General features: G+C 39.4%; 1 protein-coding gene across 1 annotated transcript in view; it reads right to left on the minus strand.

The window, feature by feature from the left end:
- Positions 1-5,873: 5,873 nt before the first annotated feature.
- LOC308395031 (alpha-2-macroglobulin-like) overlaps positions 5,874-19,472 on the minus strand; it is a 54,392-nt gene continuing 40,793 nt past the window's right edge. Inside the window, exons 17-36 of the mRNA XM_080879684.1 lie at positions 19,360-19,447; positions 19,106-19,217; positions 18,643-18,868; positions 17,358-17,484; positions 17,074-17,195; positions 16,932-16,983; positions 11,976-12,059; positions 11,433-11,609; positions 11,271-11,346; positions 10,903-11,059; positions 10,737-10,811; positions 9,407-9,569; positions 9,147-9,334; positions 8,765-8,977; positions 7,949-8,070; positions 7,323-7,413; positions 7,155-7,223; positions 6,966-7,071; positions 6,764-6,805; positions 5,874-6,311 (exon numbers count right to left, since the gene is read on the minus strand). Of these exons, the coding sequence (XP_080735810.1) occupies positions 6,307-6,311; positions 6,764-6,805; positions 6,966-7,071; positions 7,155-7,223; positions 7,323-7,413; positions 7,949-8,070; positions 8,765-8,977; positions 9,147-9,334; positions 9,407-9,569; positions 10,737-10,811; positions 10,903-11,059; positions 11,271-11,346; positions 11,433-11,609; positions 11,976-12,059; positions 16,932-16,983; positions 17,074-17,195; positions 17,358-17,484; positions 18,643-18,868; positions 19,106-19,217; positions 19,360-19,447 (2,295 nt within the window). The 3' untranslated portion in view covers positions 5,874-6,306. The remainder of the gene's footprint in view (positions 6,312-6,763; positions 6,806-6,965; positions 7,072-7,154; positions 7,224-7,322; positions 7,414-7,948; positions 8,071-8,764; positions 8,978-9,146; positions 9,335-9,406; positions 9,570-10,736; positions 10,812-10,902; positions 11,060-11,270; positions 11,347-11,432; positions 11,610-11,975; positions 12,060-16,931; positions 16,984-17,073; positions 17,196-17,357; positions 17,485-18,642; positions 18,869-19,105; positions 19,218-19,359; positions 19,448-19,472) is intronic.

Here is a 19,472-nt window from a genome sequence, read left to right on the forward strand (position 1 = left end):
GAACATAGGGTTAATTCAGCTTGGCACTGCTAAAGTATGCACACAGGACCCCTTCGAGGCATGCAGCTGCATTTAATTGTACTGCTTAATGGTGTGTGCAGCCTTTTAGAGCAACAGAAGTACAACAGAAGCATGCAGCCGTTTAGATGGCTGTAAACCAAAGGCCTGCTGCCCTTTAAATGACTGTACGGTAAAAGCCCTTTGAATGTGTAACCAACTTTAATGATATAAAGGAGAATTAAAGTACAATAACTAGTGATGTGCGATACCACTGATTTCCTTTCCGATCCGATACCAAGTAATATTCAGGGTGGTATCGACGATACTGATCCGATACCGATACTTTGTACAAAAACGTATTTTATTTATTGTATCTCAAATTATAGCATCATAATGATTACAGGGCATCAGATTACTTGTTCTTATCACTTAATAATGCAGAGTTCATCATATAGAAATAAAAAAAAACTGAAGTTGTGCTATTTGAACACGTTGCCTGCCTGCAGCACTAAAGGACTCCGTGAGAGACGTCTGTCTCGTCCTAGCAGCACCTGTCCCTCTCCTTCTCTTCAGTTCGTCTCAACATACGCGCCTCATATTCTGTGATATGATTTACTCTGAGGTGTTTGACAAGGTTAGTGATGTTGCCACAACCATACATGCCAACCCTCCCGATTTTTCCGGGAGAATCCCGAATTTCAGTGCCCCTCCCGAAAATCTCCCGGAGCCACCATTCTCCTGAATTTCTCCCAGCTTTCTTTAGACCGCAAAGGCCGGGTCCTCAGGTGGAAGCAGCCTCTGAATTTGGACACCCCCGCTGTTTCCGGGCCAGCCAATAATAACGGTGACATTTAACGTATTTTGTCCGATAAATAAACCCTGTAAAATGTATTTATCCCCCCCCCCAACAGCCCTTTTGAAGGTCTCCCAAATTCTGAGGTCTCAAGGCTGGGAAAGTATGGCCACAACACCTCACTCTTGGAGCACTTTTTTGCCACATGTATCGCAAACCACGTCTCAGCTGTTTGTGGAGGTAAAATACGTCCGCACATGACGCTCAGCCATTGTTGTGAGTGCGCACGCCAAGGGGCTGCGAGACATTTATACAGCTGTATTTCACACATGACTATGAAAGACAGAAGAGGAAGTAGTTCCTTTGAATGTAGACAATCCGAATGTTATAGTTTCTTTCCACTGTGTTGCTGTTAATGATAAACTACAAATTTACTCTAAATTACTAAAATATCGATATTTTAATGTGAGAATCGATTCTAGAACATAAATGACTGGTATCGGAGGAATCGATATTTCAGGATCGATCCGCACATCACTAACAATAACTACTTGGGCTCGTAATAAGACCCTGAATCAGAAGACACCAAATTCCTATGGAGCCAAAGTATTGAGCAGCAATAATGTCTCGGACACTATGTTAACTTTTGAGTAGTAGCCACTCTTGTATTGTTACAATGCATAAAAGATATGGTCCAATTTGTACAGGAAAAAGTATAAAATAAAACAGTGTGCACACTGCAACAAAATAAAAGTACTCGCTAGGGCCCTTTAAGAATTTAGAGTTATGTTGACAACAGCCAACTTGTGTATGTGTATCTCCTTCGTGGTGATTTGCCCTCAAAGGCTCGCCATCTATCTCGACCGGAATCTCATCCTGGTCCATGGACATTCCTGTCCTCTCCAAAAACCTGACCTATAACCCAACCCATAAAACATGCATTCTAATCAGTCCATCTTCAGATGCTTTGCTTAAAGTTTAAATGTAAAATCAAAAGGAAAGGTGAGTGGCTAGCAGTGTTGGTCAAGTTACTTGAAAAAAGTAATCAGTAACTAATTACTGATTACTTCCCCAAAAAAGTAATCCCGTTACTTTACTGATTACTTATTTTCAAAAGTAATTAATTACTTAGTAAATTAGTTACTTTTTAAAAACACGATTTACAACCTGAATAGGTGATAAAGCGATAGATCTTTCAGCCCAATTCTACTTTTTCTACATAATCCATCATACAAAATGTAATCAAATGGAAAAGTCTCTTTTTCTAACTTGTTTTATTAGTTTTAATCTTTTAACTTTATGCATCTGGCAAAAATTTTATTATATGCAACATTCTCTGACTTGAATAAATTAGTTTAACATTTAAACCTACTTTCTATTTGCTCACTAGAGCCTCTGAGAACACATTGTTTTCATCGTTTTCCGGCAAATCATTTTCAGAGGTTTTTTGCTACTTAGGTTAAACATGATATATAAGTCACTTAGATAACTTAAAAATTTTATTGTTTGGCTTTTTTCAGTGTTTTATTTGTTCCTCAGTAAATCGGTTATAGTTTTCACACAGCTGAATAAACGCCAAACAGAAAACTGATTAAACAGAAGTGTGAGCTTATATTTTAGGGAGCAAAGATCAGATGGCTGAGTTTATTAAACTCCACCGAGACAATCTGCAAATTTTATTAAAAGTTTAATAAACAATTATCTTGTCTTTATTTTTAGTTAGCACGTACCTTAAACACTTAAAGCTGTAAGCTAATGATAGTTATATATATATATAAGGGTTATATAAGGGTAGATGCATGCTGGTGCAATAAGCTATACGTTTTATACCCAATGGATGATGATCTGATTAGTTGACTAATCGCAAAAATAATCGGTGACTAGTCGACTATCAAAATAATCATTTGTGGCAGCCCTAATCCAGAGCATCCCCACCCAACCCCCACACCTTTCTCACTTCCATTGCCACCAGGTGCCCCCTTTACATTGCTGTCTGCCCCCTCATATGCCCCAGGTTATTGGCATTTTCTTATCTAAACATTGGTGACTTGGAAACTTAAAGATTAAGAGAACAACATCTTTTTTCTTTTTCCATCGAACATTTCTTTAGCCATTTGTGCTTATCACTGCTACATGTGACTCATTTTTATGCAATAACTACAAAATACACAAATACAAGATTACATATTTTATATATTAAAGATACATGATTACACATACATAAAATGAACAAAGCTTCTATAGCAAAATTACAGAGTGTAAGAAAAAAATGTGTTATTATGTTGTGCTTGTTTAAAAATTAAATGAAAATTGCACATACTTTCAAAACAATTTGGTTCTGGTCGATGGTGTCTCTCAAGATATCTCAAAATATCCCAAAATATCTCAAAGTGCAATGTTTCAAGTGGAACAAACAGGTGACTGTAGTAGCAATGCAAGGGGACCAGCAACACTGATCACTGCTGATACAAAGTGATGCCGGCCAGTAAAGCAGCTGGTCAGGACAGGCCTTAAAATCGGTTATTGACCAAAGAGAGGTCCACCTCTCCCTGTAATTGATTGATGGTCCATTGAAGAGCACCAGATACAGTTAGATTTGAAGAGTTTCAGTCAGGTTTCAGAGTTCATCACAGCACAGAAACAGCTTTAGTGAAGGTTACAAATGATCTTCTTATGGCCTCTGACAGTGGACTCATCTCTGTGCTTGTCCTGCTAGACCTTAGTGCAGCATTCGATACTGTTGACCATAATATCCTATTAGAGCGATTAGAACATGTTGTAGGTATTACAGGTACTGCACTGCAGTGGTTTGTATCATATCTATCTAATAGACTCCAATTTGTGCATGTAAATGGAGAGTCTTCTTCACACACTGAGGTTAATTATGGAGTACCACAGGGTTCAGTGCTAGGACCAATTCTGTTTACATTATACATGCTTTCCTTAGGCAGCATCATTAGAAGACATAGCATACATTTTCACTGCTATGCAGATGACACCCAGCTCTATCTATCTATGAAGCCAGATAACACACACCAATTAGTTAAACTGCAGGAATGTCTTAAAGACATAACAACCTGGATGGCCGCTAACTTTCTGCTTCTTAATTCAGATAAAACTGAGGTTATTGTACTCGGCCCTGAAAATCTTAGAAATATGGTATCTAACCAGATTCTTACTCTGGATGGCATTACCTTGGCCTCCAGTAACGCTGTGAGGAACCTCGGAGTCATTTTTGACCAGGATATGTCCTTCAACGCACATATTAAACAAATATGTAAGACTGCGTTCTTCCATTTGCGCAACATCTCTAAAATTAGAAATATCCTGTCTCAGAGTGACGCTGAAAAACTAGTTCATGCATTTATTACTTCCAGGCTGGACTACTGTAATTCATTATTATCAGGATGTCCAAAAAACTCGCTGAAAAGCCTTCAGCTAATCCAAAATGCTGCAGCAAGAGTACTGACAGGGACTAGAAAGAGAGAGCATATTTCTCCTGCTTTGGCTTCCCTTCATTGGCTTCCTGTTAAATCCAGAATTGAATTCAAAATCCTGCTCCTCACATACAAGGTCTTAAATAATCAGGCCCCATCTTATCTTAATGACCTTGTAGTACCGTATCACCCTATTAGAGCACTTCGCTCTCGCTCTGCAGGCTTACTTGTTGTTCCTAGAGTATTTAAAAGTAGAATGGGAGGGAGAGCCTTCAGTTTTCAGGCCCCTCTTCTGTGGAACCAGCTTCCAGTTTGGATTCAGGAGACAGACACTATCTCTACTTTCAAGATTAGGCTTAAAACTTTCCTTTTTGCTAAAGCATATAGTTAGGGCTGGACCAGGTGACCCTGAATCCTCCCTTAGTTATGCTGCAATAGATGTAGGCTGCCGGGGATTCCCATGATGCATTGAGTTTTTCCTTTCCAGTCACCTTTCTCACTCACTATGTATTAATAGACCTCTCTGCATTGAATTATACCTGTTATTAACCTCTGTCTCTCTTCCACAGCATGTCTTTATCCTGTCTTCCTTCTATCACCCCAACCGGTCGCCCCTCTCTGAGCCTGGTTCTGCCGGAGGTTTCTTCCTGTTAAAAGGGAGTTTTTCCTTCCCACTGTCGCCAAAGTGCTTGCTCATAGGGGGTCATGTGATTGTTGGGTTTTTCTCTGTATCTATGAAGCGCCTTGAGGCGACTTTTGTTGTGATTTGGCGCTATATAAATAAAATTGAATTGAATTGAATTGAATTAGATTAAAGGGGCTTTTTCCAGGAGGTGAAAGTCAGGCAGGTGAAAACTTGAGGTCTCTCTCTGAGCTCTTCCTTGAGGAGGAGGAGAGTCTTAGCACCAGCAGTTAATTACTTTATTGATCATAAGTTTCCTCATTAATTCAGGAAGAGCTCCAAGTGCCGTCTTAAACCCCGAGTCTTGGCTCTTCTCATTAACTACAGAGCTGCAGGGCTGTGAACATCCACCTGTCTCTCTTTCTCTTTCCGTGGCCTCGCTCTGATCGTGATTTTATTTTTTCAGATTAAATGAATACAAATAAATGTAATTACAGACTTCCAATGTGATATGCAGCCTGCAGTCTGATTGTCACCAAAGCAACTATTTTAATTCAAAATAACCAATCTATTTTTCGTTTCACACTTTCATGCAACTTTTTTGCTTAAAGACAACAGCACACTATTATAAATTATTCGTAAATATTTAATTTGTGATACATATTTCTTAAAATGATCTACAGCCCAGAAAACTTTGGATTTCTATTTATCCGTGTACACAGAACCAAAAAGTTAAAATATATGCACATATTTGGGAAAATTCCTTAAAGCAATGGTGAAGCTGAATAGTACATAAATAGTACAAAAAGGGAAATGCAGTAATTTGTCATATAATAACATTTAATCACATTTTCTGTTTAAAAGATACAATACTAGGAATAATTTCACAAAATAGACGTTTCTCAACTTACAACACTAATTTCTTCAGTGAGATACCCTTCTCTGCAACTCTGTCAGTGCTGCCATTATCAAAAGCCACAAGTATGTCCTTTAGCCATCAACATACAGATGGGTTCAAGATGTTATGATCTGTAGTGAGAGTATGGAGCAGGTGGAAGAGAGCCTGCAAAGGTGGAAGTATGCACGGGAGAGAAGAGGAATGAAAGTGAGTAGAATGGAGACAGAATATATCTGTGTACATGAGAGACAGGTTGGTGGAAGAAAGAGGGATAGCGGACATACTGGACAAAGGATGTTGAACATGGAGCTGTCAGACAGAAGGAAAAAAGAAAGACCAGAGAAGATTCATGGATGTAGTGAAAGAAGACATGCAGAGTGTTAGTGTGACAGAATAGGATGGTAGAGTCAGGTTGAGATGGATGAAATTTTTATACAGAAGACCTATTTGTAGATGAAAACAAAACATATGGAGGCATATTTGTGTTTAAAAAACATCTTTATTAAAATGCAAGTTGTATAACTTGAGTGACAACCTCAGGACTGACTGCACATCTTTAAGCTGCAAAAAAAGAATAAAACGTAAGGATGCAATTGTGTTAAAATAATCGTTTAGTAATGAATAATAATAATAATGGATTGCATTTATATAGCGCTTTTCGGGACCCCTCAAAGCGCTTTACAATGCCACTAATCATTCACTCTCACATTCACACACTGGTGGAGGCAGCTACAATTGTAGCCACAGCTGCCCTGGGGCAGACTGACAGAGGCGAGGCTGCCGTATCGCGCCATCAGCCCCTCTGGCCATCACCAGTAGGCGGTAGGTGAACTGTCTTGCCCAAGGACGCAACGACCGAGACTGTACATTTAATTTTCATTCAGGCCTAAAAAAGTACTGAATTAACTGTATTGTCAAATATTGTATTGTGTTGAGATTGAACAAATATTTTAAAAATAACTTCAATTCAATTTTGTGTGAAATGTGGTGTTCTTGCTATAACAGTTTGTTACCTGCAGCTGATGGGTAAATGTATTCAGTCTCAGCCTGGTCACCTGAGAGAGAAAACAAAGTGGAAAAATGTGACTTGCTGTGTTTTTACAACACGTTTAAATTTGATCCTTCAAATTCTGTTAACTGCTGTTTGTTGTACAGCTTCACTAAGGAGCAAAGTGTGTCAGTGTGCTGTTGCAGTGAAGTGAGTTAGAGTTGTACTTGGCTGGTAGTAGTCATAGATTTTGATCATGGCTGGTTTCAGGTTCTCCACTCGAAGTTCTTCCATGACTGTCAAGCTGTAGTTCATGGGCATGTCCTTTGGTAACTGAACAGATTTAAAAACAGGAGACACACTCTGTAACAATACAAACATCATCATCTGGTATCCCCACTGTGATTATCTCTCACCTCCTGTAAATACACCAGAACATGATCTTCTGTTTGTTCAACACGATCCACCAATGGGGCACCTTCGAGCTGTGAGGAGACAACAGTCTCCTTATTATTATTTTATCTCATCATAAACTGACACATGGTAGCAACATTTCTATTCAGCTAACAACTGCAACAACCCACCATCTTTAAAGACACTGCATTTGGGACAAATCCAGAGAGCATTTTGATATCCAGGATCACCATGTTGGTAGTATTCTCCTTTCCACTGTACCTGTGTTTGAACAGTTAAAAAGTGATTGCACTGATGTGTATCCATAGATGCCACATTTCCAACACTTATCCCACAGTGGTAAATAAAATTCCCCTAGCACATATCTAATCTGTTAAATACTTACAGTCTCTGAGTGCTGGGCTGAGTGGAAACATCTGGAGGCCTTATAAGGAGAACTTGTGGAGTGAGGGGAACTTCCTGAGTTCTGAGAACTGACTGATACTTATCATGGGACTTGACGTCATCATTGTAATAAAAGCCTTGTGAGATGCTTGTTCGGGGGAGATCGGCTCTAAAAGGCTTGTGATGCTCATCTTCCCCATATGTACATATGTATAATAAAAATCACTATTCTGACATCTACTGAGACCATGCAGTCGTTTGTCTCTTCCTCAAATTCGAACCCTGACACTGTGTTTGAACAGTTAAAAAGTGATTGCACTGATGTGTATCCATAGATGCCACATTTCCAACACTTATCCCACAGTGGTAAATAAAATTCCCCTAGCACATATCTAATCTGTTAAATACTTACAGGGATTTTATTGTCAGAGTGAGCTTGCGTCTGGATTCACTTGTTGCATCAACCCCTGATTTGACCTCCACGCTGAGAGTAGTGACATCAGTGGGACTCGGGATGTTGTAGTGAACAGAAATCTGCGAAATAGTCAACCAAAAGAGGTTTGCAGTTTATAATAATAGTAATAATAAGAAGAATAGAAATCTGTTTATGTTTTTATGTTCGTTTTGCATTTATGTTCAAAATATAGTGGCGTCACATTTTAGGGGACTGATTAAAGTTATTAAATTATTTTGGTGGTTGTGGCCAGAATAATATGTACACTAATTGTGGGCAGAAATGTCATGTTGATTTGGAGTTTCTTTCATCAAAATATTTAAAATTGAGATAAAGGCTTGGACATGAGAAGGGATCTGGAAATAGAACTGCTGGTTATTTACTTAAAATATGCCAGCTAAGATGGTGCAGGCATGTTTGCAGGATGCCTTTATGACACTACCCTCTGGAGATTTTCCAGGCAAATCCAACTGCGAGGATACACACAGTGTAGCTAGACCTTCCTGGAGATATTATACATATTATACATGTCATCTGGCCTTAGTGAAATCCATGATGAAGAACAACGACAACAACAACAAGAAAAAAAAATACATAGGAGGAAAAGGAATGTTTGAAATCATTTCCTTAGTGGGAAGCCACTGCATCCTGAATTTGGATAATTTGAGCAAATACATAGATGGATAAGCAAATGTGCTTTTCTGAGTGCAAACACATTTTTTCATCATACTTCTCTATTTGGAAAAAAGGAACAAGCAGGATGCTGTCACTGACCTGCACTGACACACATGCAGTGCCCTTCACCTCCAGGCTGTATTTTCCTGACACGCCCTGCATCGTCTCCTCCTGGTAGAGCAGTTTGTTGCCCGGATTTACATCAAATGTCAGCTGACTGCTGTCAGACTGAACTGTCACTGTGCTTGAACCCTCAGGACTGAACACCAGAGTGGAGTACAGAGCGAGAGCCTGAAGAGCCACCACTGTGTCCTACAAACAAAATCACAGCTACTACACATACTTACATATATATTTATATTTTGTATTTTACAGGACAGCAACAGCAAGTAAAACTTCATCTTCTCTCAGATACGTTTTTATTTATCCCAGTGTATATGAACTCAAAGGTGAGATTTAAGCTGTTTGGGTGGTGTAGCACCTGAGTGGAGGAGAAGCCTCCATAGTAGTTCTGCTGGCCAGTCAGCCACCTAATAATGCCAGAGGCATAACCCAGGTCGTCAGCAGTTGTGGAGGCACTGAGTTTGGCCAACAGCACATAAGAACTGATTTCCACTGACAGGGAGGCTGATGTTTCTGCTGCTGTCTGAGACCAGTACAGGAAACCTCCTACAAACATACAATAAAAGTTACACTTATGGTAATAACACCTGAATGATTTCCTGTTAGATGGTGACTCACCTTCCCTCACTGCAACTGTGTCTAAGTGCTGCAAAAGGTGAGCGCGGGTCTCCATGTCTCCTGCCAGGGTGAAGACATAGGCCAGCAGAGCTGTAGTGTAGGTGTTGCTGAGGTCATTGATGGACTCCCTGAGACAAGCCAAGCTATTATTCACCACAGGATCCTTTAAAACATCAAAAGAAGAGCCCTATGAAGACAAACTGAACAACGGACCAATTCACCCTGCCCAGGAGAGGACTAGGGCCCCACTCTGGAGGAGACCCGAGGGAGACTTTCTGGTATACTCCATAAGGAAGACTAAAGAGGCAACATGGGTATGGCCTCCTGCGGCCCACTGTGCCTTGGATATGCAAAAGGTGCCAACTGCAACATATAGTCAAGGTTTGCCAGTATCGTAAATTTCAGTCGCCACCTCATCCCTCTCCACAACAATAAATCCAACAAAGTGCATAAATGCATAAAGCACATATGAAACAAAACCAAGAAACACATCCACATTTTCAGAAAGGAAAATGTGGATGTGTTTCTTGTGTTTAATGTTTGGACAATTAAATACTTATAAGAAACACTTATTAAAGCACTTTCTGCTAAGTGGACAAAAGCAGCTTCTGACACCATCATTTTCTAAGAAAAAAATCTTTTGGGGGGATTTAAGAAATTGTGGGATTTTCTAAGGACATATGTCACCCAACTTGATCATTTCCCTACAATGTACTTATTTTTTAAACTTTATTTTCATGACTGGAAATAGAAATAATGCTTTAACAAATTTCTTTTTCACCTACAGTGTTAGATTCGTATTGTTGATTGTCATTTATGCTTAGAAATATTTACTCATATATGCTTAGAGTTTATAGTCGATGTCATATTAAGTGGGGTCTGATCCTTACTAGTCTGCAAAGACTTTGGGGTCCTTCTCTTATTGTTTTGTGGTATGATAGACATATCTATATCTGTTTTAGTCTAAGTGCCTTTTGTTTAGATGAACTGCTGGACTTCCAGACCATTGACTGTAGAAAAGATGGACAACGCGACACCGCCTCCTACCATTGTGCAAAAATGAAGCCGAAATATCCCGCTTGTGGAGGCTGCCATCTTGCAAATTTGGAGCCAGAGTCTGCGCAGTAGACACCCGCTGGACATGACTGCAAACACGCCCCTCTACACTTTTTACGTAGCCCGGCGGCTCGAGATTTTTGCTGGTTTACTGCGACTGACGACTCGTTTAATTAAGGTAAATACAACCATGTCACTGTTATAAAAAAAAGACACACATCTTATCGTCTTATAGTTCTAAAACATCAAATGGGATCACATCGAGTTTACTCACATGTTGGGATATATTCATTTCCAAGAAAGCAGCAGTGATGTATGCACTGAGAGTCACTTTATCAGACACACCACCCTGGTGAGTGAAACCAAGTTATTTCTGTGTGCTGCCAGAATTTCTCTCCGCACAGAATTAGTATCAGTGTCCAGCTAAAGTATAGACTTACCTTCATTCTGTTGTTGAAGAGTTTGCCTGACTTTTTAAAACAGCCATTTGTTTGTTGTTTATTTTCCAGCCATGTCTTAGATTCTTGAATGATTTTTGGATCAATGTAGACAAAAGACTGAGCTTTGGCAAAACTTCTCATCACAAAAGCAGTCAGCCTGACATAAAAAAGCACCCAAAAGAAAACTTCCTCATGTTTCAAAATTATATCAAAATGTGTCACAGTTATGCCATTATAATGTGAGTTGATTTTCTCCATGTCCAGAAATAAAATGATAATAGGATGGGAGATTTAAGGAGTAAATTTCACCAACAGGCTCAGTTTTGTTTCTGAGGCAAATGGAATATTAAGGTAATTATTATTTTCACCAAGTGTTTCCTGTTCCTCTTCCAAATGTGGTGTATGCGCCTTTATAACTTTTGTAGTTCAGCTGTCTTTGGTAACCTGTAACAACAGGAAAATGACTCTTAAATAGATATTCTATTCATAAACCTTTGATTTTAGTCTCACTATGAAACAAACACACTCGCCACTGGTCAGGAAGTTCGCAGCTTTTTCCATGATGGCTGGGGTGAGCTGCTGTGTGCCTTTCAGGTACTGGAGGATGTAGATGTTGGGGGCTAGAAGAGCCATGTTCTGCTCTCCACATCCATATGGCATCCGGAGCAGTCCATCCAAGTTCTTCAGAGCCCGGCCGAGGATGTCACCTGATCAGAGGCACTCAGTCACTGAGACAGAACATACAACGTTCGAACACTTGAACTACAAATAGATTAAAACTAGTAAAGAAGTTAAATATTTAGAAAAATACAGCAGGTTATATAAAAACTGTATATACTAAATTATAATATTTTGCACTTTGTCATTGGAATGTAGTTTCTAAACTATTTTCTAAACTGCAAAACTGTTGGAGTCTCATTTAATAGCGTGTTTCAAAACTAGGCAAAAGAATGCCGGTCCAGTTGTATTTGTCTTTTATATTCATTTACTATTGTACTGGTTAAAAAATGAAACTTGCTATATTTCTTTCTGGATTAATCTAAACTCATTTAATTAAAAATGATCAGGTTTACCCAGGACTGATACAAAAGTGCGGGCAGATCCTTCAATCATATTCTCAGGCAGCTGTATCTCAGTTTCCTCTGTCAGTGTGTCTCCTGTGTACAGACAAACAATCACCATACAGAGAGGAGCTTAATCAGAATGTCAGTACCAAAATAGTTTCAAATCAGCAGGTAGTCATCATGAATTGTCACAGGTCATACGAGAAATCAGACACCTACAATTAGCCAAGTTTCACGCACAATAAAAATAATAATTCGGCAAACAACCACATGAGTACCATGAGTGTGACCTAATAATTCCACACAGAAGTCTCCAGACTGACTCTTACCAAGCATGTAGATATAACTATAAATATCTTATATATAGCTGAGATACTCGTTAACAACTAAATGTCCTGTGGGGGGATTATCAAAATTTGGTGTGCCGCCTCAGACATCCTTAACCAAGCCTCAAAAGCTTCATAATTTGGTGTCGCCAAGGTCTTAGATTGAACTAAAAGGCCATGCTGATCCTATTAACTCTCTAGAGGTTTGTAAAAGTACAAAAGCAGAAAATGGTGCAAAGGTTTAATCTTAAATTCAATTATTTATATTTGAATATAAATAAATAAGAATACTTGAATTTTTAGGTTAACAGTATCACTCCAGAAAAATTACATTACTATACATTACTGATGTTACTGTAAATTACATTAGGCTTTGAAATTTCACAAATGCAAATAACACAGACCTACGCCTGCTTCATTTAATATCTTAATGTGGCAGTATAGAAGCAATCGGCCACACCCACTAGTAGGACCAATAAAACATCATCTTCATCATGTCTGAGGTGTGTACTAAGTTTTGTAACTTTTTAAGCTTTAATAGCCTCTCAACAACAACTTCCTGTTCCGTGGTGAATGGCCATGCATGTTGTTAAATGAAAACTCAACTTTCACACGGAAACAGCTTCAGTGTCTTAAGTTTATTCAGACCACGTTTCAGGGAAGATGTGGTCAACCTGTGAGGAGATTGGACAGTTTGTCCAGGGAGGACAGAACAAATCAAGCACAATACATACAGTGTCCCCGCAGGGGTGTGTCCTGACCAATGTTCCCTCTAATTTTTCATGTGTCTGAGCAAACACTCAACAACATTAGACGTGTGCACTGTGGTCACGCCAGCATCAAATCCATCCAAGTTACATGGTTTATTAAAATAATCAAATAACAGCATTTACATTTATGTTAGACTAATTTTAGACTACTTTAGCCCACTTACAATGAAAATGTAAGAAAAATATTGTTCATGACCTGTGTAAGTTTCTTTTTTTTTTATTATAAAGCTGTGACTTGTATTATGAGTCTGTGGTCTGGGAGAGAGTCCTGTAACTCTCTGTCTGCAAAATACAGTATATAATGACCAATGTTGGGCAATTAATTATATAGTTACTTCTTCAAAAAAGTAACTGAGTTATGCAAACAACAAAGTTTTTTGCAGCTGTTTACCTAAAAATGCTGCCAAGGCGTTTTTTTTAAACAAACATTTCAAACTATTTACAGAACAATCAGCTGTTCTGCATCAAATCTGATGCCACACAAATTATTTGTGCCACAAAAAATAATTTCTGTCCACTATGAGATAAAGGAGAACAACAGCCTGATACCTGCAGGCCTGATAGCAGGAGATGTATCACTCCTGTAACACCTGTAACATTCAGTAGTCGCCTCATTGTTCTGACACACACAACAAAACTATTGACTATACACTTGTAACAGCAGTCTGGTGAGGAAGGAGCGGCTAGCAGGTCCAGCGAGCGTGTGGTGTGGGGGTTAGCTGAATAACCCGAAGCCAGTCGGTTAAATCCAATAACAGACCTTTATTCGCTGTCAGCAACATTACACCTTACGAGCCAGATCTCCACAGTCTTCTTAGTCCGTGCATACATGCGTGGAGATGGGTAACGCCGGCGCCAGGCCGTCACAACGGTAAGGTTTTCTTTTACAATGGAACACGAGCAGCATGGAATGGCTGCCGCTAACAACACAAACCCACTAGGAGACTCCCACAGCTATTACAATAGTAGTGCTAAACGTCACAAATCTCTCACATGTCAAAACACCGCCGTCACTCCTAAAACTTCCACCCTTCCTAAACAACTAAATGCCATGTTTTGATTGGTCGACATGGTACATTTTTTGACCAGTGGGAAATGGTGGGGGTGCTTTGGTTTTGTATTTGCTCCCAGGGGAGAGTGCTTTCGAGCGTTTTCCTTATAAAACGCAGTTTTTACCGTTTCTTCCTGCAGTAAATATAAACAACGATAGTATTCAGGAAGAAAAACAAACATTGCATATATTTTTTTATCATAACTCTGGTTTTACGTGGCCTATCAACACAATTGAAGAACTGGTATGCAGTCCACACTTTTTCCGTCAATTGTTCCATCTGTCCTGCTCACATTGGAAACGACTTTGTGTTCCAACAGGACTACGATCCCAAAAACACATCAAAATTGATTTTGGAATGGATGAAGCAGGCTATCACTGAGCTTCTGGGATTCCCACCCTCAACCCTTTTGAAAATTTGGCGACTCTTACAAACCAGGTGCAGGTCAGGAAACCAATCACTTCTGCCAAGAAGAGTGGCTAAATATTGAGCCAGAGTTATACAAGAATTTTGTTGATGCAAAGGCATCTGGTCAAGGCGTAACTTGACAAGGGACATTTAGCCACTGTTTGTGGGCGTACATGTATATATATATGTTTGAGGGTGTATATATTTTGATTCTGTATAAATTAGAGAAAATCTGACAGATAAACGTGTGCACCCAAGTCTTGTTTGTAAAATAATTAAAGATATGTGTGCCCTGCAATCATTCAAGTCTAAAATATCAGCAGTTCAAATGAATAAATTAAAGCCCAAACCTACCATGACACTCATGTCCATGGTGAATGTACATAATCTTTTAACTAAAATTGTACTTCCTCACATCACATTTTCTTTTTGTTCCAGCGATGCATTCATTCAACATAGGCTAGATAAAGTTGCAGTTGCGTTACTAGCTATCGGTGCAGAAGAGGTGCAAGCATAAATGGAATAATGGTTTTTTTTAATGGCAGGTAACTTTAAATGCATTTTTTTTTTTCAAATGAGAAATATGAGACAGAAGAGGAAGATGAGAAATTATTTTCCAAGGTAAGTGTAGCCCAAAGATATTTAGAGGGGTTAAGTTTTGTTTCTAATGTACATGTATATATGAATAGTTCTATTAGTTAATTTTTGTATATTCAGATTAGTGGAAATTAAGTTTGTTGTCGTTAAGGTGCTTTTATTTTGGAGGAAGAGGTCAAGTGGAAGAGGAAGCTGAGAGAGAGAGGGAGAGAAAAGGCGGGGGGAGGGGGGGGTGGCACGAGGGGACCCCCCCCCCACTGGAGTGAGATGGTGGTTGGATGCGGCTAGCATCAGCTAGGACACTTGTGAGGGATGGTGTGCAAAACCCATCCCGTGTCCAAGGCCAAGAATTGGAGCAAGGTAGAATATGAGTTAGTGCAGCTCAGACTAGCCTTGTATTTCTGTCCAGAAAACTAGTTAGTGGCTAGCTGACTAGGCTGACAGAGTTAGCTCCAATGGCCACGAATTACAGCAAGAACTGTACGGGGCTTAAGACTTCAGACTGGCGAGGCTAGAGACCCAGCTGGTTGGATTTGCAGCTTCCAGGACAATGCGGCAGGCAGTTTTGCTTCAACTTGGCCAGGTGCCTTCGCAGAGAAGAAGCACCTGTTTGCTTTGTTTTGAGGACCGTTGGTTTCCACGACCACACGCAGCGATACTGTCACGGTCCGCTGTGACGGACCGAGTGGAGAGTGCGTGGAGGACTCAGGTGCAGACACGAGTGATAAGGAAGTGAACTTAAACAAAAGCGAGCCTTTTATTGTGGCTGATGAATACAAAAAGAAGCAAACCAGAATAAGGGCAGCACAAGAGCAATAACTAAACAGAAACCTAAACTGGGAATAAACTAAGGTAAGGCTATGACTTGGAATACAATAGACCGGGCATGAAAACACGGAGGGTGGGAACACAGACGACGCGACACAGACTGTACGAAACACAGAGACTAAATACACATGAGGGATGATCAGGGGAAGTGGATGCACACGGGGAACACAGGTGACACTGATAATCATAACAAGACACGGCAGGAGTGAACGTAACACTGATGGGAGATGGGCAAAGTAAAGCAGGAAGTACACAGAGGTTCAAACAGGAGGAGAGAGAGCACGGGGAGAACGCAGACATAACGGGCTGGGGAAAACATAGAATAAAGCACAAAGAGAGACGAGGGCTCATAAATACACAGAGGGGCACACAGGGGGTAAGAGTTACGAAGGGAAAACACATAAGGAACAACGTAACAGATCAACCCAGGAAGCATGGCCTAAATAAAGAACAAAATACAAAAATACATGAAAACTAAGAATACTGGGCCCACATGGCCCAGGACCATGACAGATCCAGGCCTGCAGCGATGGGACTTTGGGTTGGATATTATATTATTATTATTATATTATATTATTATTGGTGAAGGATATTATAAAGAACTTTAGGACTGTGGTTTGCTGAATTTTGATACTGCAAGTGATTGTTTGATTTACTAATTGCATTTGGTTTTTACACATCACTCAGTAAACATTTTTGGTTCAACTTAAAGATCTTGTTGCATTGTAATGTTTCCCATTTCCAGATAAGAGTATAGTACATAGTTATTTGTGTGGTAAGTATGGGAAAAGGTGGGACGCTGAAGTTACCAGTAAAGTGTTAAACTACAAAGAATTATCTGAAAACCACGGGAACAGGAACAGATAACAAATTGGTAAGATAAAGGAAATTGAACTCAGGGCATACCATTCAGTTTGTTTATAAATTTATTTGATCATTTTTTCTAAATATTTGGCTGTTTTGTTTGGCAGAAAATACACTGACCTTTTGGACAAAGCAGCCAGTTGGACGTCTTTGTCATCTCACTCCCCTCAGCCTGAGAAGAAAGAAGTTATGAGAAAATCTTTCATGAGAAAAAACTATTTCAAACGCAGAATCTTTGTCATCCTGTGTTAATGGCACCAACCTTTACTATGAAGGATTTTGTGACCACATCAATGCGGCCTCTCTCTGGTACTCTCACAACCTCATTATCACATGAAACATGGGATGGCACTGCCTCAGCAGACACAGTCACATTCACAGCCCCTAAAAAAGGACAACAAACATCATTTTTCAAAACCCTGTAAAGTCTTGCACATTAAAATATTGTTAATTAGATAATCTCACTGATTTTGTAGATACTGAAAAGAGAAGAGGCATTGACTGAAAGGACATTTACACCGGTGTGGATAAAAACTTGATCCTTACCTAAAACTACTGGATTCATGGTCCAGCTCACAGTCTTGCGCTCGCTGTCACACAAACAGGATGTGTACTGCTCACCGGAAAGAGGGGTGAGGGTATAATCTGAGGAAGGCGTAGCAAAGACCGTGACCTGCACAAAGAACAAAACAGTGGGTTGAGTTTCTAAGTAAAAGAGGAATTCAGTGTTTTCTTGTTACTCTGTAAGGACAGAAGTTGTATTCATAGAAAACAACATCAGACCAAGTGTGACAAACCAAAACGCTACTTTCAGCTACTCCCTTATTCACAAAGGGTCACATAAGATGTTTTGATTTTGTATATCTTTACACTGGATACCCTTCCTGACACTTGTTAGGGAAATGTGTACACTACTACTGTCATGGTGCTGGGTCTTCAAGCTATTTTTGGGTGGGTTTGTTCTGGACTTGTTATTTCTTTGAAAGTATTTGGATTGAAATGGTTGTTTTAGTTAGAATTGAGTTCCAGATTTGACTTGTGCATCTGAGTTATTTTTAGTTCTCAGTTCTTGTTGGTTCTTTGTTGCTCTTCATGTCTAGTCTGTCGCTGTCTCGTCTATGTTCCATGTCTTGTGTAGTTGATATGTCTTATAAACATTTGTAAATAAACCATTTTATTGTTATAATTATGGTGGCCACTTGGTATTAGTGATGGGTCGATCACAAACGAAACAGCTCTTAGAGCCGGCCCTTTAAAGTGAACGGTAGCCGGTTCCTTATTGGGAGGCATGTTTCTCTCTCTCTCTCTCTCTCACTTTTTTTTTTTGCTTCATGCAGCACGTGATGAAGAGGGGGAGAGGTGGTAGTTACACTTGCTGCAGCAATAGCAAACGAACAGAACAGAAGGGAGAGAGAGAAAGAGAGGCAGGGGCAACAACAAGAGACAACATTGACACATTCAAAAGGTATTGTAAAGAAAATGAGAGGCACCAAGAAAAAAAGCAAAATCTGAAAACATTTCAATTCTATTGACTATATAAACTATATATATAATAAACAAATGTAAATAAAAATGTGTTTTTTTACATTAGTAATTCATTTTGTGCATAATTTTATATTGTTTTTGATAATAAATAAATTAAAGCAACAAAACAACCTGAAGAGTCGCTTGGGAGCCAAAAGAGCCGGCTCTCTTTAGTGAGCCGAGCTTAAAGATGCAGATTTCTCATTACTACTTGGACTTTGGTTCATGACAAAATCATCTGTAAAGTCTATCAGCATGCTGACATTTTTTGACATATTTATTTAGCTGATATAGAAACATTGATCACCATGATGCAACTTGTCAGGTAGTTGAAAACAGTTGCCTTCAGTTCAAAGTGCTCCCCCCGGATGATGGAGTAGGGCAAGGTGAGCTCGAGGAAAAAGGGCTGGAAGACCCTAAATTCTTTTCGAGGAGCCAAACCAAAACCCTGAGAGGACAAACAGAAAGCCTCCGTCTCCCAGGTGGTAATGGTGTCAGGGACAGTGAGGGACACGTCCTTTGTTCCAGACTCTCTGAATCAGCAGATTTACAAATATGGAAATTTTCAGATGGTAAAACATAGCTACATTACCTAGATTAGCCAACAAAAACAGTGCATTCTTAGGAATGTTAAATTCTGAGCAGAATTCTAAACATGAAAACAGGTTAACATCCGCATGGATCCATAAATGTCCCTATATATACACAAACTAATTTTCCCTTACTAATTTAAATGTCAGTTAATGTCATGATCAACAAAAACAGCATACCCAACTTCCACCAGGTCCCATATCCAAGTCTCTGGGAAGAAAGCACGGACGGGTTTTATGTGTTGTGGTTCTGGTAAAAGATCTCCTCTAGATCCTCCAGGACTCCCAAATACTGTAGAATGGTTAAAAACAAACAAACAAACAAACTATAAATACTGAATCTGAATAAAGGAGAGCGGTGACATTCTTCTTTGATTTTGCCAACGTTTTTATTATTTGCAATTTAAAAGGAAAAGAAAACATAAAGATTTTACTATTTTCCCGGTGATAATTCCTTCCCAGGAAAGTCACACAATGAGGAATTCGGAGCAGCAGGTTTGTTGCCACCTTTAATCCAACATTCTAGACACACAAACATCACAGAGAG

Source organism: Rhamphochromis sp. 'chilingali' (genome assembly GCF_963969265.1).
Source record: "Rhamphochromis sp. 'chilingali' genome assembly, chromosome: 1".
NCBI lineage: Eukaryota > Metazoa > Chordata > Actinopteri > Cichliformes > Cichlidae > Rhamphochromis > Rhamphochromis sp. 'chilingali'.